At 47.9% G+C, this 27,807-nt stretch overlaps 1 protein-coding gene across 4 annotated transcripts in view; it reads right to left on the reverse strand.

The window, feature by feature from the left end:
• ABHD6 (abhydrolase domain containing 6, acylglycerol lipase) overlaps positions 1-27,807 on the reverse strand; it is a 76,677-nt gene that overhangs the window by 20,044 nt on the left and 28,826 nt on the right. For all 4 annotated transcript variants that reach the window (XM_051851522.2, XM_008260839.4, XM_008260838.4 and 1 more), the window contains 3 exons: positions 13,097-13,240; positions 2,646-2,802; positions 1,130-1,243 (listed from right to left, as the gene is read on the reverse strand). In XM_051851522.2, coding sequence (XP_051707482.1) covers positions 1,130-1,243; positions 2,646-2,802; positions 13,097-13,218 — 393 coding nt within the window. In that variant the 5' untranslated portion in view covers positions 13,219-13,240. The remainder of the gene's footprint in view (positions 1-1,129; positions 1,244-2,645; positions 2,803-13,096; positions 13,241-27,807) is intronic.

Genomic DNA, 27,807 nt, shown 5'->3' on the forward strand with positions numbered 1-27,807 from the left:
AAGAGCCATGGCTGAAAGGGGGTCTGAAACCACTGGCCCCACTGTCAAGACGAACCCTGTGGCATGCATGGACTTCTCTGTACCTGGCACAAGTGACTGAGGGATCATTTCTAAGCATAAAACCAACAAGAATTCCTGTACTTAACGAGTCTGCACACTGTTCTACCAAGGTCCAGAGAGTAAATATTTCTATTTTGTGGGCCATAAGCTCTGCTGCAATACTCAGCTCTGCTGATGTAGTTGTATGTTGTAACATGTAGCATATGTTGTAAGACGATATGTAAACAAAGAGCTGTGGCTGTGTTCTGTTAAAATATAGTCTACAAAAACAGATGACAGGCCAAAGACAGCTCATGGGAGTCACTGTATGATGAATCTGCCAAAATTCAAAGCCCTTCCCATCCATACAGCCATCTATTCATAGAACTATCCACACATCCATCTGTCTGTTCCATCCTTCCATCCTACCATAGGGTCAGCCATCCAACCAATCATCTACCTGTCCATCCATCCATCTAAAAAAATTATTGGTTAATTCTTATCAGACACTATAGTCAGCCTGAGGATACAGTGAGAAGATAAAAAGGTAAGGTTCTTGATCTCATTAGAATATCTAGTTTAATGGGCAGGGGGGAGGGCGAACATTAAATAAATATCCTCATTTGGAAGACACACCAAAGTCAACCTGAAACTGATGGGTCACTCAACTGTGATATGGCTTGACAACCCAATCAAGATAGATGCTAAAATAGAGAAAGATGCAAAAAAAACCCTCCCCGACTAAGCACAAAGGCCACTGCTGTTACCACACAACTGGGAAACAGAAAAACAGATACCCAAGAAGAGTAAAGGGCTGGAAGAATTCTGAGCTCCCTTTTCAAACAGCTCAAAAAAAATGCCCTGATTGTATTTATGCACAACAACTGCAAAAGGCTTGAAAGAGAACAATTTTTACTAAGTTGTGGTCCTCCACAGCTGAGCAAGGTTTCATAGGGTTGCAATTATTTGCAGACAGCACAGAGACCACTCACAAGTCAGCATGAAGCTCTCTTGCCTGCCCTACAGATTTGGGTAGGCAATGGAGGGCAAGAGGCACATCGGGCAATTTCTGATGGAGCCTTGTGCTTACCTGATGTATCCTCTTGACTTGTCCATCTATGGATAGGTCATCCAGGGAGGAGCGGGTGGTTCCCTCATGTCCTGGCATGTCCACACAGACCAAGTGCAAGTTCTTCGGAAGGAACTAAGGATGTATAGACCCAAAGAGTCAGCATGTGGGGTACAAGCTCCACTTGATCTGGCAGCAATCTGGAACTGCTTTCCCTTTTCATCCTGGCTTACTGGACATGGCCACTTTCTGTGATGTCTATCCACTTTTCAGGAGGGATTGCCCCTCCACCTTACCAAGTGACCTGGGCCACCATCCCTAGGGTTATATGGGTATAGGCCACCCAGTGTTTTACCCTACCAGTGTGAATAAACATTGCCAAAAGCTTTATAGGGAGCAGTGGTCCCCAAGGACTAATACACAGACGGAAGCGGGCCTCAGAGATGACTGGGAAGAGAGGATGAAAGTCAGGGTAGCAGGCTGAAGACTCCTGTTCTGTCCTGACACTGATGGGCAGGTCCTACCTCCTCCTCTCCCTCCTTCCTTCCACACTTAGTCCAGCCACACCGCCACTGATTTGCAACCACAAGGGATAATACTGTTCTCCCAGAGAACTTGGCTAGGTCCAGAGCCAACAGGAGCAACATTTCCCCAAAGAACCATGTCTCATCACCCTGATTCCAGTCCCATTTTTTTTTTGTATTAAAGACTGATTTCTGAGATGATTATTATCCTAAAATGCCTTTTCTATTTAGAGATGCACCACTTTTAACCAGGAAACTAAAAAAAAATCAGTTATCAAAAAACAAATGTCCCTTTACAGGAAAGATGCTCATCAGAAGTACAGACAGGAAGTGAGGGTTCACTAAGGCATGAAGACAACTTTCCTCGTAGTAGAATTTGGAAGTTAGATCGCCAGTAGTGCACAATGTGTGAGCTTTTCCCTCCTGGTGCAGACAGTACTTGGGATCCTTGCATATGGTCCTGCCCGAGGTGGGAGCTGCAGAAGCTTCCTGCCCAAGACTTCCATCAGCTAGAACCTTCCCCAGCGAGTCCCTTGAATCTAGCACAGCAAGTGGCCACATCCAGGAAGCCAGGACAGAAAGTGAGTTCCAGAAAGCTGGCAGATCAAGAGAATTTCTTTACATAGCTAAGGAAAAAGACAAGGCAGAAAGTAGAGGCGGGAGGGGGGACAGGAAATGGAGAAGAAGTGGAGGGGGAAAAGGGAAAGAGAAGGAAGAAACATGGAGAACAAAACAACAATGATTTTCAAAAGCCCAATCTTGGTCATCATGACCGTTCTCAGACAAAGCTATCAGAAACCTCCCCACAGAAATCTCCATGAGGTGGAGTTCTAAGCACAGGTTTCACACACAGTGTTCAACTCAATCAATTCCATCTGATGAAAGAACTGAATAAAACACTGCATTCATTTTCAGACCACTTGAACTGTGTGGTTCCAGGTTCCCCATGCCCTTGGCCAGGGCTGGCCACATCACATCCTTTTCCTCTAAGGGGCAAGAGGCTAGCACTGCACCTTGACCACGCTGAGCCACATATCCTTGTGTGCGGAGAATCCATGGAGCATGAGGATGGAGGGCTTGGACCCCGGCCTGCCCCGGAAGGAATAGCAGAACTGATAGCCTTCGTGGTGAACGTAGCGCACCTGCATGCCCAGCGTCCTCCGCCAGTACCTGAGGGGAAACACAGGCAGAACGGCAGAAGCACACCTTGGTCAGTGGTTTCCACAGGGGCACAGGTCCTCTCTGTAACACTACTCCCCATTCTTGACCTCTAGGACAAGCCACACAAAGAGCACCAAGCCAAACCATTCTGGAAAGTTCTACCGTGATGCATTTCATTAACTACCCTAATGAGGAAGGGAAAGGCCATGTTTTCTAAGAAGTATGTCCCACGCAATAACCTCTTGTTAACATGCATTTCTGGAGAATCTGAGAGTGCTAACTCATTCCTGAGAACCATCTGTCCCAGTCCTCTGCCTTGAGCCCGCGCAACATATGGCAGCTGGTTGACAGCTCAGCTTCTGCTGCTTACATAAGACTTGGCAGTGGTGGCGTTTGGCTCCAAATGGATTTCAATATGAAATTACCATCTAAACAAACTGAACTCTCTGCATGAAGAATCTCTCCCTGATGAAATTAATGAAATTAATTCAGAGGCTCACTTTGTGATATAGTTTACACTAAAGCGGCAGCCAAGTCTTGCAAAAACAAATAATCTAAACTGACCAGTCCTCTCCCTTTGTGTAAAACAAGGGGAGAAGGCTATTCATTCATGTTTACTTGAATCATACACATGCCCAAGATGGGGCTCGGGAGTGGAGGTGGAACGAGGTAAGAGGCAGGGGGGTAGGGAATAGAGGCAGGAAGGAGTGTTCATTGTGTTGCTTCTAGTGCCTTCTCAATGATTGCATGGCCAATTCAAAATACTAAGAGCTGGAAAGCTCTTCTCTGACAAAGCAAGCATATTTCAAAATTCTAAATCATGGCACCAAAATATGAGCTTGTTCACTCACATGCCAGCTCACTCATTCACTGATTCTATGATCTTGAATCTCAATTTCCTCATCTGTACCATGGGGAAATGTTGCATTCTACTGAGGATATGGCAAAGATTAAATGAGACAACTCACACATAAAGTCTTGCTCAATGCTCAACATACAGTAAGTATTAAGGAAATGGTAGGTATCTGTACTATACAAAAATAATTCTGCCCTTCCAAAAAATCATATGATAAAATCCAAGGGAAAAAGTATGTGAGGGGAATATCTGCAACAAATATGATAGCCACAGATTATTATCCTTGACATATAAAACGCTTACAAATTGATATGAACCATGCTAAAAATCCCAATTCAATACTATGAAAAACAAATGAAGGGATAACTCAGTGTAGATGACAATTTTCAGAAGGTTTTATTTATTTATTTCTTCATTCATTCATTCATTCGAGGGGCAGAAAAAGACACAAAGCTCACAGCCACTGGTTCACTCCCAAACGTCTAGGGCTGGGCCAGGCTGAACCTGGGAGCTGGGCATGGAATTCAGGTGGATAGGGACTCAACTGCTGGATCCAACACCTGCTGCCTCCCAGGATCTGCATTAGCAGGAAGCTGGAATCGGGAGATGCAGGTGGATATTGAACCCAGACACAGAAATATGAGATACAGTGTCTTAATCTCTGGGTCAAACACCACCCTACAGAAGAGAGATGAATGACTAACAAACATAGGAACCTTGTTCAAGTTCACTGATAAAGAAATGAATGTGGGGCCAGCACTGTGGCATGGTGAGTAAAGCTGCCACCAGCAGTGCCAGCCCCTATATGGGCACCGGTTCCAGTCCCAGCTGCTTCACTTCTAATCCAGCTCTCTGCTATGGCCTGGGAAAGCAGTAGATGGTCCAAGTCCTTGGGCCCCTGCATCCATGTGAAAGACCCGGAAGAAGCTCCTGGCTCCTGGCTCGGATCAGCGCAGCTCCAGCCATTGTGGCCATCTAGGGAATGACCCAGCAGATGGATGACTTGTCTCTCTCTGTTTCTCTCTCTCTGCCTCTGCCTCTCTGTACCTCTGCCTTTCAATAAATTAATCTTAAAAAAAAAAAGAAAAAGAAAAAGAAATAAGTCTGTGCCGTGGCTCAATAGGCTAATCCTCCGCCTTGTGGTGCTGGCACACCAGGTTCTAGTCCCGGTCAGGGCGCCGGATTCTGTCCCGGTTGCCCCTCTTCCAGGCCAGCTCTCTGCTGTGGCCCAGGAGTGCAGTGGAGGATGGCTTGGGCTCTGCACCCCATGGGAGACCAGGAGAAGCACCTGGCTCCCGGCTTTGGATCAGTACAGTGCGTCGGCTGCAGCACGCCGGCCATGGTGGCCACTGGAGGGTGAACCAATGGCAAAGGAAGACCTTTTTCTCTGTCTCTCTCTCTCACTGTCCACTCTGCCTGTCAAAAAAAAAAAAAAAAAAAAAAAAAAAAAAAAAGAAAGAAAGAAATGAATGTTACAAGATACTTTGTTGAATAGAAAATACAAAATGCGTGTGGAAGGAGAGTAGTTGTGCAAATGCTGCTAGTGACTGCTCACTCCTCAGGTGAAGATGGGTAAGGGATTCTCTAATTTTACTTTAAATTGAGTTGGCCGGCGCCGCGGCTCACTAGGCTAATCCTCCACCTAGCAGCGCCGGCACACCGGGTTCTAGTCCTGGTCAGGGCGCCGGATTCTGTCCCGGTTGCCCCTCTTCCAGGCCAGCTCTCTGCTGTGGCCAGGGAGTGCAGTGGAGGATGGCCCAGGTGCTTGGGCCCTGCACTCCATGGGAGACCAGGAAAAGCACCTGGCTCCTGGCTCCTGCCATCGGATCAGTGCGGTGCGCTGGCCGCAGCGCGCCGGCCACGGCGGCCATTGGAGGGTGAAGCAACGGCAAAGGAAGACCTTTCTCTCTGTCTCTCTCTCTCTCACTGTCCACTCTGCCTGTCAAAAAAAAAAAAAAAAAAAAAGTTGAGGTGACAGGGTGGGTATTTAACCTAGTGGTTAAGATGCCCACGTCTGACATCAGAGAACCTGAGTTCAATTCTCAGCTCTGGCTCCTGACTCCAGCTTCCTGCCAATGCAGATTCTAGGAAGCAGTGGTAATGGCTCAAATAATTAGGTCCCTGCCATCTCATGTGAAACTTAGTTGAATTCCCATTTCCCAGCTTCAGCCCAGCTCTATCTCAACCATTCCAGGCATTTGGGTAGTGAACCAGTAGATGGAAGAAGCTCTCCCTTTGTCTACCCTCTCTGTCTCTCTTTATCTCTGTCTCTGCCTTGCAAATAAATTTTCTTAAAAATTGAATAACTCATGTCCTTTGATCCAGTAATCATGCTTCCCTGATTAATCAACCCAAGGAAATAAGCAAAAATCTTGAAAAAACTGTTTTAAAGATGTTCAAAACAGTGCTAATTACAAAAATATCATTGATAACCTTAGTATTCATCAATAGAAAATATATTACATAAATAATATATCTAGACAATGTAGTATTTTGCTATTATTAAAAATGAGGTTTCATAGATATTCAATAACATGGGAAAATATGACATGATGTCAAGTGAAAAAATAGTACTCAATTCTTTTTATACTACTGATTCTAATTCTTTTTTTTTTTTTTTAATTTATTTTAGTATTTATTTGAAAGGCAGAGTTACAGAGACTGGGGGAGGAGAAAGACAGAGAGATCTTTTATTTGTTGGTTCACTCCCCAAATGGCCACAATGGCTGGGGCTGGGCCAGGCTGAAGCCAAGAGCCAGAAGCTTCATCTGGACCTCCCACGTGGGTGCAGAGACCCAAGAATTTGGGCCATCTTCCACTGCTTTCCCAGGCCATAGCAGAGAGTTGGACTGGAAGTGAAATGGCCAAGTCTCAAACAGCACCCATATGGGATGCCAGCACTGCAGGCGGCAGTTTACCCACTACGCCACAGCGCTGGCCCACTTCTGGCTCTTATGGATAACTTGCTAGTGTGGAATTCCTTGGTCACATGGTAATTCCATGTCTGACCTTCTGAAGCCCTGACAGACTGTTGGGTTCCCAGCTCCCAGTATGGGCTTTCGGAAAATTCACTAGCAGATGAGATCTTTCTCTTTGTCTCCCTCATCTAGGAAATGGACCACAGATGAGAGCTCTTCTATGCGTGCTTCTATCTCTTTCTTTGTCTCTGCCTCTCAAATAAATTTTAAAGCCAGCGCCGTGGCTCACTAGGCTAATCCTCCACCTAGCGGCGCCGGCACACCGGGTTCTAGTCCCGGTCGGGGCGCCGGATTCTGTCCCGTTGCCCCTCTTCCAGGCCAGCTCTCTGCTGTGGCCCAGGAGTGCAGTGGAGGATGGCCCAAGTCCTTGGGCCCTGCACCTGCATGGGAGACCAGGATTAGTACCTGGCTCCTGCCATCAGATCAGCACGGTGCGTCGGCCGCAGCACACCGGCCGCAGCGGCCATTGGAGGGTGAACCAACGGCAAAGGAAGACCTTTCTCTCTGTCTCTCTCTCTCACTGTCCACTCTGCCTGTCAAAAAATTTAAAAAAAATTAAAAAAATAAATTTTAAAAGAAATTAAACAAAGATTTTATCAGTTAATTGGCCCTTTGCTTTTGCCTTACAGATTTAAGAATGCAGATAGGGGCCGGCGTTGTGGGTTAAAGCACCAGCCCACAGCACCAGCATTCCATATGGGCGCTGGTTCATGACCCAGCTGCTCCACTTCTGATCCAGTTCTCTGCTATAGCCTGGGAAAGCAGTGGAAGATGGCTCAAGTCCTTGGGCCCCTGCACCTGCATGGGAGACCAAGGATAAGCTCCTGGCTTCTGGCTTCCGATCAGCTAAGCTCTGGCCATGCAGTCATTTGGGGAGTGGACCAGCAGATGGAAGACCTTTCTGGCTCTACCTCTCTCTGTAACTCTGAAATAAATAAATACATCTTCAAAAGAATGCAGTTATTAAATTCCATATAAAAAAAAACCTTGCTGAGATTTCAAATGGGCACACACTGAACATACACATCATTGTAGGGAAATCTGACATCTCCATGATAATAAATGTTCCAACTCACAAACACAGTCTGTCTCTCCATCAATGTGGGTCTTTTAAAATTTCTATCACAAATCCTTTGTAGCTTTCTATGTAGAGATCTTCCACACTGTTTTTTAGATTTATATTTAGATATTTCATCTTTGTTGACATCATAGTAAATGGTATTGTTAGAATTTTTTCATTTTTGACTTGTTGGTATAAAGTAATATAACTGACTATTCTTTATTGATCTTGTATTCAGCAATCTGTCAAATCTACTTACTAATTCTAACAAATAAAGATTCATGGAGGGGGGCCAGCGCTGTGGTATAGCGGGTAAAGCTGCTGCCTACAGTGCCAGCATCCCATATGGGTGCGGGTTCAATACCCAGCCACTCCACTTCCAATTCAGCTCTCTGCTATGGCCTGGGAAAGCAGTGGAAGATGGCCCAAGTCCTTGGGCCCCTGCACCCACATGGGCGACCAGAAGAAGCTCCTGGTTCCTGGCTTTGGATTGGCATAGCTCTAACTGTTGTGGCCATGTGGAGAGTGAACCAGCAGATGGAAGACTGACTCTCTCTCTCTCTCTCTGCCCCTCTCTCTGCCTCTGCCTCTCTGCAACTCTGCCTTTCAAATAAATCTCTCTCTCTCTCTCTCTCTCTCTCTCTCGACAGGCAGAGTGGACAGTGAGAGAGACAGAGAAAGGTCTTCCTTTGCCATTGGTTCACCTTCCAATGGCCATCGCGGCCAGTGCGCTGCGGCCGGCGTACCGCGCTGATCCGAAGGCAGGAGCCAGGTACTTATCCTGGTCTCCCATGGGGTGCAGGGCCCAAGCTCTTGGGCCATCCTCCACTGCACTCCTGGGCCACAGCAGAGAGCTGGCCTGGAAGAGGGGCAACCGGGACAGAATCCGGCGCCCTGACCAGGACTAGAACCCGGTGTGCCGGCGCCGCTAGGTGGAGGATTAGCCTAGTGAGCCGCGGCGCCGGCCCTAAATCTCTCTTTTTAAGATTTATTTATTTGAAAGTGTGAGTTATACCGAGAGAAGGAGAGGCAGAGAGAAAGAGAGGTCTTTCATCTCCCAGTTCACTCCCCAACTGGCTACAACGGCCGGAGTTGCGGGTACAGGGACCCAAGGAATTGGACCATCTTCTACTGCTTTCCCAGGCCATAGTAGAGAGCTGGATTGGAAGTAGAGCAGCCGTGTCTTGAATCGGCACCCATAAAGGGATGCCGGCACTGCAGGCAGTGGCTCTACCTGCTACGCCACAGCGCCAGCCCAATAAATAAATCTTTTTTTTAAAAAAAGAATCATGGAGGGTCTTTGGGACATTCTATGTACACACATCATGTCATCTGCAAACAATGACATGTTTTATTTCTTCCCTTCCAGTTATTATCCCCTTCTTTTCCCTTATAATTCTATAAGTGAATTATTGGCTATGATTTATTATCTTGATTTCAGGACTGAATTTCTTTGGGAAAACGGAAACTTTGGAAAATCTTTTTCATCCTATAAACACCCTCAATGCTTTCATTACACAATGAAAATCGGGGAGGCCCCGACATCATCCACAGTGGCCACAGCACCCTCAGCAGCGGCTCCCTCTTGACTCAAAGGGAAGTGGTTGGAACCTCCTGTGGCAGCAACCACAGCCCACCTCACTGTGGCAATGAGCTGGCCATGCTCCAGGGACATTTAGACTGAGAGAACTGCTCTGAATGCTGGCTGTGACCTGCTGGGAACACCTGTTCCTGTTCTCTGGGGAACACACAGTGGGATGACTTCACCAAACCCTTTTGTTCATAGGGCTGGGCATTGGGGGTGGGGGCTGGAGGGGTTTGGGCACAAAGCTGCCCCTACTGCCTGCTATTTCTGTTTGTGTAGCCATCCTGAAAATCAACCTGACTCCCTTCGCCTCCCCGTCTGCCAAATGTAGGCCTCTGGAGGAGTAGCAACAGTTACGGGCTGTCAGTGACTCACGGGAAAGCTGCTCATCGTATGACAATCACTGTATAAATGTCACCGTGTTGCCTGCAGGATGAAGGAAAACAGGCTGTGCTTTTCTGTGGGGTTGGGGGGGGAGCCACCACAGGACTTTTGACAGCTCCCAGCCATGGCGTCACAGGTTCTAGGACTAGACTCACATCCCCCCTCCCGTCATGTCACAAAGCCACCTGGCATGATCTAAAAGGTTTTCTAGGATTTTCATCCTCCGTACCAGCTGGGTTTTCTCCCTGGCCTGTGTGCTTGAGTTCACAAGATAAAGAGCATTTTTGTCTTCCAGCCACAGCTCTGAGCAGGGCAGCAGGCAAGGGCAGACTTTAAGATCATATGCCTCTGTACTGTCAATTATAAGGAACAGAACACTACGCTCTGGGGGACTCTATTGTTCCTATTGGCATTGCTTGTTGATGCAAGTGAATGACTGCTATGCAGCATTATTCACATCAGTCAAAGGGAGGAAACGATCCAAGTATCCAGTCAACCAAGGAATGGGAAGACGAATGCAGGGTGACTATACGGCCTCAGTTGGTTTTCTGTTGCTGTAACAGAATATCTGAGACTGGGTCATTTGTAGAGAGCCGAGTTTACCTTGGCTCATGGTTCTGGAGCTGGGAGGTCCAGCAGCGTGGCACTAGCATCCGCTCGGCCTCTGGCAAGAGCCTTGTGCTGCTTCAACTCGTGGTGGAAAGCAGCAGGACAGGTGGGCAGAGCAGAAAAAAAGAACACAAGGGGCTGCCTCCCTTGGCGCCAAACTGCATTAATCCCTCTCAGTGACCGAATCACAGCCTAAAGGTCCCCCAAACACCGTCACACTGGGACTCAAATCTAAACATGCATTTTGGAGGGGAAAAACCCCGTACTTAAGCCGCAGTACCAACAGTGGAATATTATTCAGCCCTCCACAAACAGTGAGGGGCCGACACCTGCTACAATACAGAGAAACCCAAGGGAAAGAAGCTGGACACAAAGGTCATGGAGGATCTGATCTCCATCCTATGAAATGTTCATAACAGGCAAATCCAAAGAGACCAAAAGTAAACCCAAGGATGCCAGAGCATGGGGCAGAGGGGACTAGGAGTGACTTTTTTTTAAAAAAAAGATTTATTTATTTATTTGACAGGCAGAGTTACAGAGAGGCAGAAGCAGAGAGAGAGAGAGAGAGAGAGGGAGAGGTCTTCCATTCGTTGGTCTGCTCCCCAGATGGCCACAATGGCCATAGCTGAGCAGACCCGAAGCCAGGAGCCAGGAGCCTCCCCTAGGTCTCCTACGTGGGTGCAGGGGCCCACCTCCACTGCCCTCCAAGGCCATAGCAGAGAGCTGGAATGGAAGTGGAACAACCAGGACTTGAACTGGTGCCCACATGGGTTGCCGGCACTGCAAGGGGTGGCTTTACCCACTATTCCACAACACCGGCCCCTAAGAGTGACTTCTATAAGGTGTGGGGGTTCCTTTGAAGAAACAGAAAGTTCCGGATTTCTATAATAGTAGTGGTTGCACAACAATGAATAGGTTTAAAAAATCACTAAACCATATATACACCTTTACATGGTGAATTTTGTTATGTAATCTAAACTCTATTTTTTTTTTAAATAAAAAGTGAACTATTTGCTACAAGGTTATTTTTCTCTTTAGAAATCAAATATCAAAATTATTCTCACATCCTGACTGAGAGTGTTCTGGACGGCCCAACGAATGTGGCTGATAATCGCACCTCTGCAGGCAGCCATAGCCATGGTTACGGTGAACTGCATTCTCTGCTTGACTTTCACCTGTTTTATAAAAATCAGGTTTGGATGTAGAGCTCCGCAATGCCTCGGCACAGCCACGGCTTAGGGACAGATAAGTCTGGCTTCTCCGTGTCAGGGGCCAGCAGGGCACAGCACTCCAGCTACCGGCACTGCTAGGGCAATGGATTGAAACAGCCAGCGTCCTGGCTTTAGCGGTGCAGAGGTGGGTCCTGGGCAACTCACAGCCCAGGGAGCAAAAGAGCAAAAAGATGAAAAAAGGTGACAAACTCCCTTCTGTTCAATTAGCTTCTGTTCAAGGCTCAGAACGTGGCTGGCAGACGGAAAATTCCACAATCCAGTGAAACAAAAGGGAGCCAGAAAAGAGGGCACAGAAAGGGCCCCACAACCTCCCTGCTCCTTCTCTGTGATCAGGAGTTAGTTCTGACTTCCCAAAATCCCAGTGGAGTCTCGGAGGGCTGGCCCATGGCAGAGAGGCCCAGGGTCTGCATCAGCAGCCCCCTCACCACGGGGGCCTGGCGTGGGCCGCCTGGGTGACCGTATTTGGTGAAGGGACAGCATCATCAAGAGGCAACGAGGAGCTTCATGAGGAAGTTGCTTTCTGTTCAGCTGTTACCCTTCAAACCCCATCAAGGAGAAAGGGTTGTGTTCAGGGATGTCCCAACTTTCACCGCAGGCTTATGCTTTGTAACAAAGAGAAAGGAGACACTGAGCTCTTAGTAGGCAACAGTATCTGGGCTAGAATCAAATAAGATTGTTTAATGCCATTGTGTTTATTTTTGCTTCTTTATATTTACTACTTAAGGCAAGTGTGGCAGGCTTTCTGCTTAAAGTTGTAACATTTAAAAGCAACTGCTTAACATGTATTTATTTAAGAGGAAGACAAAAAAACAGAGAGACACAGACAGAACTCTTAGCTCAGGAGTCACTCCCCAAATACCTGCAATGGCTGGGACTGGGCCAGGCCAAACCCAGGAGCCAGGAACACAATTCAAGACTCCCTCATGGGTGGCAGGCTTCCAGCTACTTGAGTCATCACTGCTGCCTCCCAGGTGTGTGCATAAGTAGGAAGCCAGAGGGAGGAGTCAGAAGTCGAACCCAGATTCTGTGATGTGGGACACGGGTGTCCTACCAGCATCTTAATCACCAGGCTAAAAGTGCCCCTTTGTATCACTTTTAAAATAAATTGTTTTTTTTTTTTTTTAAGAGACTCACTCCAAAGAAAACATGAAAGTATAGATAGTGTGCAGATAGGGAAAGAACCAGAGATGGTACAAGAATGACAGATGTTTTGGAACTTTGCTGTCACTTTACTAACTGTAAGGCGGTAATTCTAGAACAACTCTGAAAGCTTGGTCCTGGTCTTTGTAATTCCCTTTGCATGACCACACCCTTCATAACGTCACTGGGTCAGAATCCAGTGACTAAGAAAATGCCAAAAGAGCTGCCCGAGGACAGAAGGGGACCTTAGGAACGTAGGTGGCCTAAAGGGCAAAGGTGCTATCAGGAACCAGAAAGAGCCTGCCCTTGAAAAGCCACCATCCATACTTCGAGAACATTCCTCAAAATCCACTTTGCTGCATGTCTGAAATCATACAGATAACAACAAGGAAAAGGACAAGCAGAGAATATGACAATATCATGATACTCTTCAAAATGTCAGCAGTAAAATGAACTCACCAATAGTAGATTCTGATCAGAGCCGAGGGCCACAGGAGGAATGAGGCTACAAATGCCAGGATTGGGATGGCCAGAGTTCCCCCCGCGATCACAAACATGTTAACCACGTCCAGATCCATCATGCTCTTTAAGGTGGGCTGATACCTGCAGGGGCATAGACAGGCATGTCACTGAAACCCTGTCTCAGGAGACACAGTGAGGAAACAAAGATCAGAAGAAAAGTGAAGAACCCAGAAAGAAAAAGACCAGGAGGAGACAAAGGCAGGCATGTACTTAAAAACAAACAAAAAAAACTAGTAAGGGTCAGGGTTGAGGCATAGTGGATTAAGCTGCTGCTTGTGATGCCATTATTATATACTAGAGTGCTGATCTGAGTCTCAGATTCTCTGCTTTTTTTTTTTTTTTTTTAAGATTTATTTATTTATTTGAAAGGCAGAGCTACAAAGAGGCAGAGGTAGAGAGAGAGAGAGAGAGAGGGAAGTCTTCCATCTGCTGGTTCAATCCCCAAAATGGAGTTTTGAGCCTCTTCCTGGCTCCAAAGCCAGGAGCCAGGAGCCTTGAACCTCTTCCAGGTCTCCCATGCAGGTGCAGGGGCCCAAAGACTTGGGCCATCTTCTTGGCTTTCCCAGGCCATCGCAGAGAGCTGGTTCAGAAGGGGAGCAATCAAGACTCGAACTGGCGCTCATATGGGATGCTGGCCCTGCAGGTGGTGGCTCTTACATACTACACCATAGTGCTAGCACCCGGATTCTCTGCTTCTGATTCAACTTCCTGCTAATGTCCCTGGGAAGGCAATAGATGATGGCCCATTGTACTTAGGCCCCTGTGAACCATGTGGGAGACCGCAATAGAGTTCCTGGCTTTGGCCTGGCCCAGCCCAGCCCTGACTGTTGCAGTCATTTGGGGAGTGAAATGGCAGAGAGAAGATCTCTCTTTCTCCCTCTCTGCCTTTCAAATAAATAAATAAATAAATTTAAAAAAAAAAGAAAAAAGAAAAGAAAAGGTAGACAGGACAACTAAATGTCACAAGGAATCCTTGAGCGAGTCCTAGATCAAAAACAACAGGGGCCAGCACTGTGGCAAGTTGGGTTAAAGCCATGGCCTGCAACGCTGGTATCTCCCGCCTGCTTCACTTCCGATCCAGCTCCCTGCTAATGTGCCTGGGAAAGCAGTGGAGGATGGCCCGAGTCCTTGGGCCCTTGCACCCACACGGGAGACCTGGAAAAAGCTCTTGGCTCCTGTCTTTGGATCGGCACAGCTCTGGTCATTGCAACCATTTGGGGAGTGAACTAGTGGATGGAATCTCTCTCTCTTGCTTGCTCGCTCTCTCTCTCTGCCTCTCTGTAACTGCCTTTCAGATAAATAAAATAAAATCTTAGAACAGCAACAACCAAAACTATAAGAAACACTGTTGGGACAATAGAAGTAATCTAATTAAGGACTGTGTTTTGGGTAACATTGTTTCAGTGATGCAATCCTGTGAATTTATAGATTTATTTGAAAAGCAGTCACAGAGGCAAAGGGAAAAAGAGAGAAAGAAAGGTATCTCCCAATTGCCAGTTCATTCCTCAAATGCCTACAACAGGTGTGGCTGGGCCAGGCTGAAGCCAGGAGCCGAAACCTCCATCTGGGTCTCCCATGTGGGTGGCAGGGACCCAAATACTAGGGCCTCCTCAGGAGTATTAGCAGGGAGCCAGATCAGACATGGAGGAGCTTAGCCCGCTACACCACAGCGGGTCTGTATTTCAATGTTATATAATAAGGGCACAGCAAGACCTCACAATCACAGAGCACAAGCGCTGGCAAGCATTTTCTGTAAGGGCAGTAGACAGGTATGTCAGCACGAGGGCCATAAGTCAACGTCACAGCTAGTCTGGCTGGCCCTACAGTGAGAAAGCAGCCACAGAGGACACGTAATGAATGGGCATCACTGTGTTCCCCATAACACTGTGCTATAAAAACAGGCTGTACTGAATGTGGCCTGGAGGCTGTGATTTGCCTGTACTTGATCTAGCACATCAGCCCTGTCAAACAGGTGAGGTGGGTGCTTTATCGCATTTTATAGCTTTAAGAAACTGAGGCTGAGAGAGGTTAAGGAACTTGACCAAGGTCACGGAGCTGTAGAGTCGTGATTACAAAACACTCCCTTTGCATCGAGCTCTGCTTCATCTAATCTTGCTTCCAGAGGTGTTCTGCAGTCTTTGCTATCAGATTCCTAATTTCTCCATGAAGATGGCAGCTCTCCATTTCTCCCAGAGATTTGGCTAAGCAAGGCCCTCACAGTCTAGAGGGGCAGCCAGACACATACACAGGTGTGTTACAGGCTTCTTTGCAGTTACACACGTGCAACTGGGTGGGTCCAGAGTCTACAGTGATGAAAGCCACCTCCGTCCAAGGGGCATAGCCCATACTCTGTTCCCAACTCAATGTCCCACTTAGCTTCTTAGTCACTGCAGGCCCTTCTCCCAGCCTACTTACATCACTGGCTTGTTTCTCCTTTTAGAACCAGAGGCCTTTGAGGGCAGGCACATTCATTGGCTTTCTTTCTCAGTGCCCAGTACAGCACAGCATGCAAATAAGGGATAATGGATTAATGGAAAGCAAAGTTACAAAATGGGCTCAGTCCTGTTTTGTTTGTCTTAGGGGCTCTAAGAGAACTGACCTTTTTCCTCTTTCAGTAATTACAAAATTCCCCGGAGAAGTCACATATGAAAATACCATACTGGGGCTGACGTTGTGACAAAGTGGGTTAAGTCACTGCCTACAACACTGGCATCCCATATAGTTCCTGGTTCTAGTCCCAGCTGCTCCACTTCCAATCCAGCTCTCTGCTAACGTGCCTAGAAAAGCAGCAGAAGATGGCCCAAGTGCTTGGGCCTCTACACCCATGTGGGAGACCCAGAAGAAGAAGCTCCTGGCTCTTGGCTCCTGGCTTGTGCATGGCCAAGTCCTGGCCAATGTGGCCATCTGGAGAGTGAACCAGCAGATGGAAGCGCAGTCTCTCTCTCTCTCTCTCTCTCTCTCTGCCTCTTCCCCCTTCTCTGTAACTCTATCTTTCAAATACATAAGTAAACCTTAAAAAAAAAAAAATACCCTGTTAAAGGGCCTCACCATCAAGGAGAAAGCGAATTCATCAGGGTGAAGGGAATCTGTGCACAAATCTGAACACAGTGGATTGCAAATGAGTTGATGAACACGAGACCTGTCATTTTCTAGAAGACTTCTCTGTATTACACAAAGTCCTTCGAAACTGCTGAGGGCCACCGTGAGCTCTGATCCCTGAACTGCAGGGAGTTAATGGCACAGTGCTCCTTTGGCTGAGGAATCAGATCATGTTATGCCCAGAGCTAAATAAATCATAGACGCTGACACCGGGGAAGGGAGCCCTGAACTGAAGGTGACCATCACGTTCAGAGCTTGCCGCGGGTGTCACAAGCAGCATCGAGGAAGCTCTCTTCCGGCCCTGTCTTCCTCTCAGGGTACATTCTTCACTGAGGAGCGTTTGTAGAGCACGATCCATCTAGCAAGGCTTGGGCTTCTTACCAGAGGGAACTCTGCACACTTCCTCTCACAAGGTCAGATGGAGCTGTAGGACTGCAGGGCTTTCTCCACCAATAAAGAGCGGGCAATTACTTCTACCTCTGCAGCATCCTTCACGTGACAAAGGATTTGACCCAGCTTTGCTTTAAACAGGCAGCTCCCCTGCCCTGCTGGTATTTATTTATAGAATACTCCACACACCCAGGGGGAATCTGAGGACAAAATAACTGATGCTTAAGAACCAGGAACCACCAGGGACTGAAAATCAGACAATCCACTACAGGATATGACGTGGAGTTTCATGAACTATGTGGCTCCTGCAATTGACAGTTTGTAGGATGACTTTAGCAAGTAGGAGAACACTACACAATGCTTCTGGGAGGACACAGCATTAGGTGGCATTGACACAAGACCCTCAGAAAAATCATCTCTTTCTGGTTCTTTTACAGTCCTGTATAGGTCAAAGAAACTCTCCGTACGGTGCTGTTAACCAGCTCTCTAATAACTGTGCTCCCTGCAGTTACCCAGCTAGTTAACATCACTTCTTTTTATTATGGATTACTTTCAACGTATAGTAGAGATGTAAATTAGTTTTAAAAATAAATTTAGGGGGCCAGTGCTGCGGCTCACTAGGCTAATCCTCTGCCTGTGGCACCGGCACACCGGGTTCTAGTCCTTGTCGGGGCACTGGATTCTGTCCCGGTTGCTCTTCTTCCTGTCCAGCTCTCTGCTGTGGCCTGGGAGTGCAGTGGAGGATGGCCCAAGTCTTTGGGCCCTGCACCTGCATGGGAGACCAGGATAAGCACCTGGCTCCTGGCTTCAGATCAGCGCGGTGCGCTGGCTGCAGCATGCCGGCCGCAGCGGTCATTGGGGAGTGAACCAACAGAAAAGGAAGACCTTTTTCTCTCTCTCTCTCTCACTGTCCACTCTGCCTGTCAAAAAAATAAAATAAAATAAAATAAAAAAATAAATAAATTTAGGGGCCGGCACTGTGGCGCAGCAGGCTAACGCTCTGGCCTGAAGCACCAGCATGCATATGGGTGCCAGTTCTAGTCCCGGCTGCTGCTCTTCCAATCCAGCTCTCTGCTATGGCCTAGGAAAGCAGTAAAAGATGGCCCAAGTTCTTGGGTCCCTGCACCCATGTGGGAGACCCGGAAGAAGCTCCTGGCTCCTGGCTTTGGATGGCCACTTCGGCCATCTGGGGAGTGAACCATCATTGGACGGCAGATCTCTCTCTCTCTCTCTCTCTGCCTCTCCTCTCTCTCTGTAACTCTGACTTTCTTTCTTCTTTTTTTTTATTTTTTATTTTTTTTTATTTTTTGACAGGCAGAGTTGACAGTGAGAAAGAGACAGAGAGAAAGGTCTTCCTTTGCCGTTGGTTCACCCTCCAATGGCCGCCGCGGCCAGTGCGCCGATCCGATGGCAGGAGCCAGGTACTTATCCTGGTCTCCCATGGGGTGCAGGGCCCAATCACCTGGGCCATCCTCCACTGCACTCCCGGGCCATAGCAGAGAGCTGGCCTGGAAGAGGGGCAACCAGGACAGAATCCAGCGCCCCGACCGGGACTAGAACCCGGTGTGCCGGCGCCGCAAGGCGGAGGATTAGCCTAGTGAGCTGCGGCGCCGGCTGACTTTCAAATAAATAAATAAATCTTTAAAAATAAATAAATAAAAAATAAAAATAAATTTAGGTAAAGAGGAGTCAATTTAAAGAAAAATATGAAGTAGGTGACCCACAATGTGGTGGAAACAGCGAGGGTGGCAGATTCCTGGATTAGACAGCCCCAGGCTGAGGTTGGGCCATTCCAGCTGGTTCTCTTCTACCTGGCTGTTTCATCAGCTGAAAGACCTTGGTTTCCTCACCTGTTAAACCAGAAAGCTATCACTTCTGTTCCTCCCTACTCCGGTGCCTTGGGCATTCTGGGAATCACACCAGGCAACTCAAGACTAGCATTTGCCTTGCCCTCACGTGACTCTTGTTCCCTTGCCAGATATTCCCAGAACCTAAAATGGTACCTGACAAAGATGTGGTACTTGGTAATATCAAACATCTGATTAAGTAAAATGAAAATAAAAACATTCATTTTTTAAACCTGTGCTACATAGGGAGGTGCCCTAAGGTTACAGATGATAGTGTGAAGTGAGGTGATGAGGGTGACACCTCACACACCCTAGACCAGACCCCATAACTCTGGTCTCCTCTGCCACCTGTTAACACCCAGGTTGGGCATCCAGGGCCTTCTCTGAACACAAGAGCAAATATCAATGGAATAAGGGATCAATCTGTGGTTAAAGGTAAACATTACATCAGGGAAATCAAGTTCAGTCTGGGATTGGAGGTAGAACACAACATTTCACAATTCTAATGTTCTCATTGATTTTGAAAACCTAGGATATTGACTTCCGATGCATTGATCTTCAGGATATAAAGCCAACTCCAAGAATAAACAGAATGTAAAACACTTTCACAGAATCTTGCCTTTCTCTAGGCGTCTGCCTATACTGCATCGAATTTTTTTTTTAAGATTTTATTTATTTTTTGACAGGTAGAATTACAGACAGTGAGAGACAGAGAGAGGTCTTTCTTCTGTTGGTTCACTCCCCAAATGGCCACAACAGCTGGAACTGTGCCAATCAGAAGCCAGGAGCCAGGTGCTTCTTCCTGGTCTCCCATGCAGGTGCAGGAGCCCAAGCATTAGGGCCATCTTCTACTGCTTTCCCAGGCCACAGCAGAGAGCTGGATTGGAAGAGGAGCAGCCGGGACTAGAACCAGTGCCCATATGGGATGCCAGCGCCACAGGTGGAGAATTAACCTAGTGCGCCACAGCACCGGCCCCCAGTACATAAAATTTTTTAAAAGATTTATTTATTTATTTGAAAGGCAGAGTTACAGAGAGTGAGAAAAGGAGAGGCAGATTTTCCACCTGCTGGTTCATTCCCAAAATGGCCACAACAGAGTTTCTTATGGGTTTCCCACATGGGTGGCAGGTCCAAGGACTGGGACCATCTTCCACTGCTTTCCCAGGCACATTAGCAGGGAGCTGGATCAGAAGTGGAGCAGCTGGGACTCGAATTGGTACCCATATGGGATGCCAGCACTGTAGGCAGCGGCTTACCCCACTGTGCCACAGCACATCAAATTCGACAAACTAAAGTCCTATACCTCCAATATAATAATGACTGTCCAACTGCAGCAGCAGTAATAATAATTGACCATGATGACCACCACCACAGCCCAAGAAGGTAAGACAGCAATGGCCTCTATCTGCTCAGTAACCAGTCTTCACCAGGCCTGGTGTTGGCGGTTCCTATGTATCCTTCCATTTTATCTCTTATGACATTTGGCAACATATCCTCCCCTTTAAAGATGGAAAAAAACTGAAGTTTAAGAGCCCTCAAGATCACCAGATGGGTAAGTGGCATGAGTGGAATTTCATCCCAACCCTGTTTATTCCCCAGTGCAGGCTACCTTTGTCTTACCCCGGTGCCTTCCGCAGCAGATATCTACTGTGCATCAGCGTTACACAGGCACAGAGTTCAATGTCCCGGGAGACAGTCTTTGTCCTTCTTTAGAGCTGTTTAACAGCATTCACATGGTAACAACTTTACAAGCTGCCAGCTGGTTTATTACCTTATTCCTGTTGGTGTGTCTTTAACACCACCAATGCAACTTCTAATCTTTTTCTCTAACTTTGCATTAGGAAAATTCTTTCCACAATGTTTTCCACTAGACAAACATTATGTTCTTGCATAATACCCCAGCTGTTGCACAGTGTTGCACATTCCCACAGCGATCTCTGAAACCAGGTTCCTGTAACAAGATTCCTCCAAACCATCACTAACAACCGACAGCTAAAAAAGACACCAAGAAGTCAAGTTTCTCTTGGGTGAAAGCCCCAGGATTGATGAGAGAGAATAATTTGAGAAACAGTCCAGTTCTACTTGCTTGTCATATTCATCTTCTCTACCAGGAAGAAAATTGCTGAAATTCCCAAGCTGCCAGTTAAACCTCAGCAAGTGTGGCAAAGCCCCCAGGATTCCTGCCCAAGAGCGCTCACCTCTGCCTTCCCGGTCTTACTGCCTTCCCCTCTGGCTGAATCCATCCCCTCTCTGCACTGGGCAGCTGGGGTGGCCCTGCTAGTGAGGCAAGACACAGCTGTGAGCGTGCCTGCCCAGGTTCCACGATGCTTTTTTCACTCTCTCCCCTGGATATTCCCATGATGCTCTCTTTTCATACCTGTATCCTTCGCCACTCCCTCCTCCCAGACTTGTCCAAATGCCTGCCTTTCCACCCCCACAGCCCAGAGGTCCTACACTGCCTCAGACACATCACATCTCTCCCCACTTCTAACTCTGGTGTCTGCTAGCAGTGCCCCCATTATCCCAGCCCCCTGGACAGCAGTGTGGCTCCTGCTCTGCCACCTGCTCACCACTCTGGTTATGCAAAGGTGCAGAAGCACCAGCACTGGAGTCAACTTAGTCTGAGTCTAAACAAGAGCTAAAATGAAATGAAACCCAGAATCCAACCACTCACTCACACTGGCCACCTCTGAAGCACTCCACAGCCACCTGTGGCTAGGAGCTACCACACTGGACCACACCACATCAGGGGATTTTCAGCCCCGAGAGTCACTTTGGTGCAACATTTGCTAGGAATGCTGGTTGGGAAACAAAGCTCCCGTCTGTGAAGACCTTCCCATGAGCTACGACGGCATAGGTCCTGCAGAGTCCACCCTAGATGCATCCTCACCTCATCTCCTCTCCCTCCACAGCTGTAAAGGCTGCTCTTTCACAGCCAGGAGTGCTTCCACCACCAGATGAAATCTTGAGTCACACCAGAGGTTAGGCTGAACTGCTCTGATGTCCACCAAATAGTATGTGAGTTACACCACGTGCCCCAGTTCAACTTCCCAGTCCCAATCCCCACGTCTCTGCCTGTACCTCCAATGGCCAGAGCCCTGCTGCCTGCTGTCCTCCCTCTCTCTGGCCCCTGCTCATGAAGTGCTCACATCCTGGTCGTCTCATCATCTCCCCTTGGCCTTTAGGGCTGTTTCAAGTGCCACATCCCCCAGGAAGGCATCAACGTCCCTGGAAGCCCACGCCTTCTAGACTCCTGGCACAGTCTTCCAGAACTGTTTACAGGAAGCTTCAGGGGGTGTGTTTCAGAGCTCTGAAAACCTTTAGGTGACCAATCCCTTCCCCCAGGCTCACTGGACCAGAGAAATCACCCACCATAGGGTGGCCCGCAGGGGAGCTGGAGAGCAGCTTACACAGGTAGGGCTGCCTTTTGGGGCCAAATTGGTGCTGCCTTAAAAACCCACACTCACTCTACAAAGAGCACACGGCCTTCTCTCCCAGCTGCTACTGGCTCTGGCAGAAGGTGAAAGTGAGGTTCAGGAATCGCAAGAACTAGAATGACCAAGGATTAACTCACATGAGGGAGTATGAATGAAGGGCTACCAGATGGCCACAGCCACACCGCTGGCTTCTGCAGCACAGTGCTCTCCTCCTTAGCACGGGCCAAGTGCAAACACCCCATGGCCTTATAGTCTGCCTCTTGCTCAGGTCACCTCCCCCAATTAGGCAAACGTGCATAAAGGGCAGGGCATCTCAGATAATGAGTCAGGCCTAGGAAGGGCTGGGGGGGGGGGGGGTCAGAGAAGAAAGCCGGTGAGAGGTCACGCCTGCCATGAGCTGCAGGGCACAGGATGCAATCTGGGGAACAGGTGCATTCAAGCGGCACGTGGCTGTGGGGACGGCAAACTTGGAGCCTCAAAGACAGACAGCAAACTCCACTCCACCTGGGCTCAGAGCTTACCTGCTTTTAGAAAGGAATGGAAGAAGGGCAGCAAGCAATGGACAAGGAAGGCTGCTATTGCTACTGGAGTGAACAGAGGCCTCGTTTTCAGAACCAGGGCTGGGCAGAGGCAAAGAGGCAGCACCAACAGCTCAGCAGCAGGAAAAGGAGGGGACCAGCAAGGGACATCAAACCAACAAAACCTGATTGTTTCAGGTGGCTCGAAGAGTTAAACATAAAGGAAAATTCTAGAGGAAATCATGAGGATTCATTTTTAAATACGTCCTTTAGAGGGCAGGTATGGGGCACAGTGTTAAGATCTCCCATGGGATGCTTGCTTTCCATACTGGAAGTGCCTCAGTTTGTTATTTTTATTTTTTTATTTTTATTTTTTGACAGGCAGGGTGGATAGTGAGAGAGACAGAGAGAAAGGTCTTCCTTTTGCCGTTGGTTCACCCTCCAATGGACGCCGCGGCCAGCGCGCTGCGGCTGGCGCACCGCGTTGATCCAAAGCCAGGAGCCAGGTGCTTCTCCTGATCTCCCATGGGGTGCAGGGCCCAAGCACTTGGGCCATCCTCCACTGCACTCCCTGGCCACAGCAGAGAGCTGGCCTGGAAGAGGGGCAACCGGGACAGAATCCGGCGCCCCAACCGGGACTAGAACCCGGTGTGCCGGCGCCGCAAGGCGGAGGATTAGCCTAGTGAGCCGCGGCGCCAGCTGTGCCTCAGTTTGAATGCTGGCTGTAATCCTGATTCCAGCTTCCTGTTAATGCAGACCCTGGGAGGCAGCCGGTGAGGGCTCAAGTTAGTTGGTCCCTGTCACCCACATGGGAGACCCAGATTGAGTTCCCACCTCCCAGGCATTTGGAGAATAAACCAGTGGATGGGAGGTCTCTCTCTATCTCTCACTCTCGTTCTCAAATAAAATAAATAGATAAAAATGTTAAAAGGGCAAGGATTTGGTGTAGCTTGGGACACCAGCATCCCATATCAGAGTGCCTAGTTTGAGTCCCAGCTCCACTTCCTCCTGCTGCATGGCCTGAGAGACAGAAGGTAATGGCTCAAGTACTTAGGTCCCTACTATCCATGTGGGAGACCTGGACTGAGTTCTAGGCTCCCAGCTTCAGCCTGGCACAGCCACAGTTTCTGAGGAAACCAGCAGATGAAAGATCTTGCTGTCTCTGTCTATATCTGTTTGTCTCTCTCGCGCTCTACCTTTGAAATAAAATGAAAATAATTTTATTTTTAAAAATCTCCATGAGAAGGCCTTTCCCTTTTCTTCTTTTTTAAATTTATTTTAAAAGAAGTACAGAGAGAAAGGGAGAGACAAAGTGAAAGAAAGAAACACACAGAGAGAGAGAGAGAGAGAGAGAGAGAAGAGAGAGAGAGATCTTCCATCCACTGATTCACTCCCCAGATGGCCACCATGGCCAGCACTGGGCCAGGCTGAAGCCAGGAGCTTCTTCCAGGTCTCTCACCAGGGTGGCAGGGGCCTAAACACTTGGTCATCCTCCAGTGTTTTTTCCCAGGCCATTAGTAGGGAGCTGGAGCAGAGTGGAGCAGCCAGTACACAAACCTGCACCCACGTGGGATGCCAGCATTGCAGGCAGGAGCTTGACCTGCTATGCCACAACACTGGTTACCATGGGAAGGCCTTTGAAACTAAGATATAAAAACCAGAAGTCATAATCAAAAGAGTTAAGTTGATTGTATAAAATTGTTTCTCAATGTTTACTTGTAAAGAACGATAAACAAATAGAAAACCCTATCAGAGGCAATAGACTAATTTCCTTAATGTATAAGGATTCCTGCAAATCAAGAACAGAATCAATAGAAAAATGAGCAAATGATCTGAATAGATAATTTTCCAGAAAGGAAATCCACATGACCCTTAAATGTATAAAAAGATGCTCAATCTCATTTACGACAAGAGACAACCAAACTAAATCTACAGAGCAATGGCGACTCTCCCTTATCACAGGGGCAACGCATAAAACGTTTAATAACAGACCGTGAGGCTCAAGCTGTGGAGACACAGATGCTCTCGTAGAAGGCATCCATTTACTTCCCCATCAACAGTCTCCAAGGGTGGCGATTTGACAAATCTGTGGCAAGGCAAATACACCCACCCTTGACCCTACAATCTTCTTTTCTTCTTCTAGAAGTTTACTAATGTGTAAACCTGGGCAAATGTGAAAATATAGTTACGCAAAGCTATTTATTACAGTATTGCTCATACTGTGATATAACACTGGAAATAATTCACATGCCTGCTTCTGTGGAACAGGGAATGTAAATGATAGCAAAGTGTTACCAAGGAGTATTATGCATGACCATCAAACACAAAGAAAAATTAAACATAAGCCATCACAGTAATGAGGTAGTCCTATTTGTTCCTATGAATAATGACCTCTGATGTACCTAGTGAACTCAAAAATATAAGGAATAGAAGAAAGTAGATACAATAACACTTTCTGAATTTAAAAAAAGAATGGGGGTGACACTGTGGTTAAGCTACAACTTGGGAGGCACAAATCACACACAGGAGTGCCTGGTTCAAGTCCAGGATACTCCAAGCTTCCAATCCAGCTTCCTGCTGATGTACCTGGGAGGCAATGTTTAATAGCCCAAGGACCTGGGTTCCTGTTACCTACGTGGGAGATCTGGATGGAATTCTTGGCTCCGGCTTCGACCTGGCCAAGCCCTGGGTGTTACAAGCAGATCAGGAATGAACCACTGAATGGCAAATCTTTCTCTCCCTGTCACTCTGCCTTTTTAAAACAGAGAGGCAGAGAAAAAGAGAGTGTCTGAGTGAGAATAAGGGCAAGAGTTTGACATTGTATTAAGACACAGCTTGGTATCTCACACATGCTTGGTTCAAGTCCTGGCTCTGCTCTTGATTTCAGCTTCCTGCTAATGTTTGTCCTGGGAAGCAGCTGGTGACAGCTCAAGTATTTGATCAATGCTACTCATATAGGAGACTAAGATTGAGTTCTGAGCTCCTGGCTTTGACCTGCTCCAGCCCTGGCTATTGCAGGCATTTGGGAAGTGAACCAGATTTCTCTGTATTTACGTCTCTCTAACAACTTTTTAAAGAGAGACAGGGAGAATGTATGTATGATGCATATATATGTGTGAAATATTTACAGATGGATTGTCGCTCCCCCATTCGCGGAGGAACGACACTGGACCCTGCGCTGTTCTTTTTGCCTGGCCCTTTCCCGGGTTTGCTCCGGTCCTCCCCGGGTTTGCTGCCGGCCGGCTCTCAGGGGTTCCTCAGATGTTGCTCTCAGATGTTCCTGGTGCATGTTGTCTCTCTCCTCCTTTATAGTCCTCTTCCACCAATCACAACTCTGCTGCCCACACGCTGAGCACGCTGCTCTCCTCCAATCAGGAGCAGGATCAGCTCCTGCAGTTTATCAGTCGAATTGGCGAGGCAGCTGCATAGAAGTTGTTTGCTCTCTCTCAGCGCCATATTGTGGGAGATCAGATGCATAGAATTAGTCCTAGTTCCAGTAATTTAGTCTAGTCTCAGTTGCTCCCCACAATGGATACCCAAGGAACTGCTAATAATGAGTGGCACTGGGAAGGAACTGAGCGTGGGAGCAGTGATGAGAACAAGATTTGTCATTGCCATCTTTGTACACCTCTGGTTTGCCACCACATGCATGTACAAATTTTTTTTCTATTTAATTAAAAAATACACTAAAGGCCAGCGCCGCGGCTCAATAGGCTAATCCTCCGCCTTGCAGCGCCGGCACACCAGGTTTTAGTCCCGGTCGGGGCGCCGGATTCTGTCCCGGTTGCCCCTCTTCCAGGCCAGCTCTCTGTTGTGGCCCGGGAGTGCAGTGGAGGATGGCCCAAGTGCTTGGGCCCTGCACCCCATGGGAGACCAGGATAAGCACCTGGCTCCTGGCTTTGGATCAGCACAGTGCGCCGGCCGCAGCGCGCCGGCCATGGCGGCCACTGGAGGGTGAACCAATGGCAAAGGAAGACCTTTTTCTCTGTCTCTCTCTCTCACTGTCCACTCTGCCTGTCAAAAAAAAAAAAAAAAAATACACTAAAGCAGGCCAGCAGTGTAGCACCACGGGTTAGGCTGCAGCCTGAGATGTCAGCATCCCATATGAGTGCCAGTTTGGTCCCAGCTGCTCCACTTCTGATCAAGCTCCCTGCTAATGCACCTGGGAAAGCAGAAGAAGATGGCTTCCTGCCACCCTTGAAGATACCCAAATGAAGCTCCTGGCTCCTGAATTTGGCCTGGCCCAGCTCTGGCCATTACAGCCATAAGGGGAGTGAACCAGGGCACAGAAGATTCATTCTCTCTCTCTCTCTCTCTCCTCTCTCTGTAACTCCACCTTTTGAATAAATAAACTTTTAAAAAATACACTACAAACTCCTCAAATTAAAGCTGATCCTGTAATGTTCAGTGTAGTAGTGATCAGTCACATGTAGTTGTTTAAGTTTAAATGAATTAAAGTCAAGTAAAATTTAAAAAGAAAAATTCAGTTCCTTAACTTCACTGGCCACATTTCAAGTACTCAGCTTGTGGCCACCATATTGGAGAACAAAACTATAGAACATCTTCAAGATCACAACCTGTCTGGCCAATCCTGGATTCTGTACAGTGTCAAAGGCCCATTACAGACAGCAGTCAAACCTTCAGTGCTTCGTAAATGCTGTTAGCATGAAGGTCCCTTCCTTTATGTATCTCGGAGGGCTGGCAGCCCTCTAAGTTGTCATTCAAAGACCGGGGGAACCCCTGTCCATGTAACTACCCAAAGGTTAAGTCTGCATGGCAGGAACTTCATCCCTTAAAGCTCAAAGTCCAGCAGGCTAAGACAGAAGACGATAAGAAATTTGCACCCTGGAATCCAGGACTGTCCACCCATAAACCATTCATTCCCACTGAGGGCCCGCCCTGTCCTGCTTTGCACCAAAGCACTAGCAACTGGCAAGTTCTCCATAGGGGACCTGCTCAAAAACCAGCCCAGCCCAGCCCCCTCCCTGCCTCTGCCACTTGGGTAGCAGCACTGCAGGCAGCCAGGCTGCGGGCTGCGGCTGTGGGCGGAGGATCAGAGAGAACCAGAAAGTCCTGCTACCCAATCCTCTGAAGAAGTGACAGCAGGAGGAGGGAAAAACCGGGCAGATCAAATCAAGACCTCAGCTGGAAGGCAGGAGGCCTGGCTATCCCACAGCCCAGCTTCGAACAAGTAGTAAGACAATGAAACCCAGAACCCATGCTCTGACCTGGCCCAGCACCAGAATGCTGGGTCAAGATGTGGGCTGTGATAGCTTAAAATAATCGCCTGCTTGAAATCATGTTTAAAGCCGGACAACCCTACAAACCAGTCTCTTGCTGGATAAAACGGGAGTTAA

This window comes from Oryctolagus cuniculus, chromosome 10 (assembly GCF_964237555.1).
Source record: "Oryctolagus cuniculus chromosome 10, mOryCun1.1, whole genome shotgun sequence".
NCBI lineage: Eukaryota > Metazoa > Chordata > Mammalia > Lagomorpha > Leporidae > Oryctolagus > Oryctolagus cuniculus.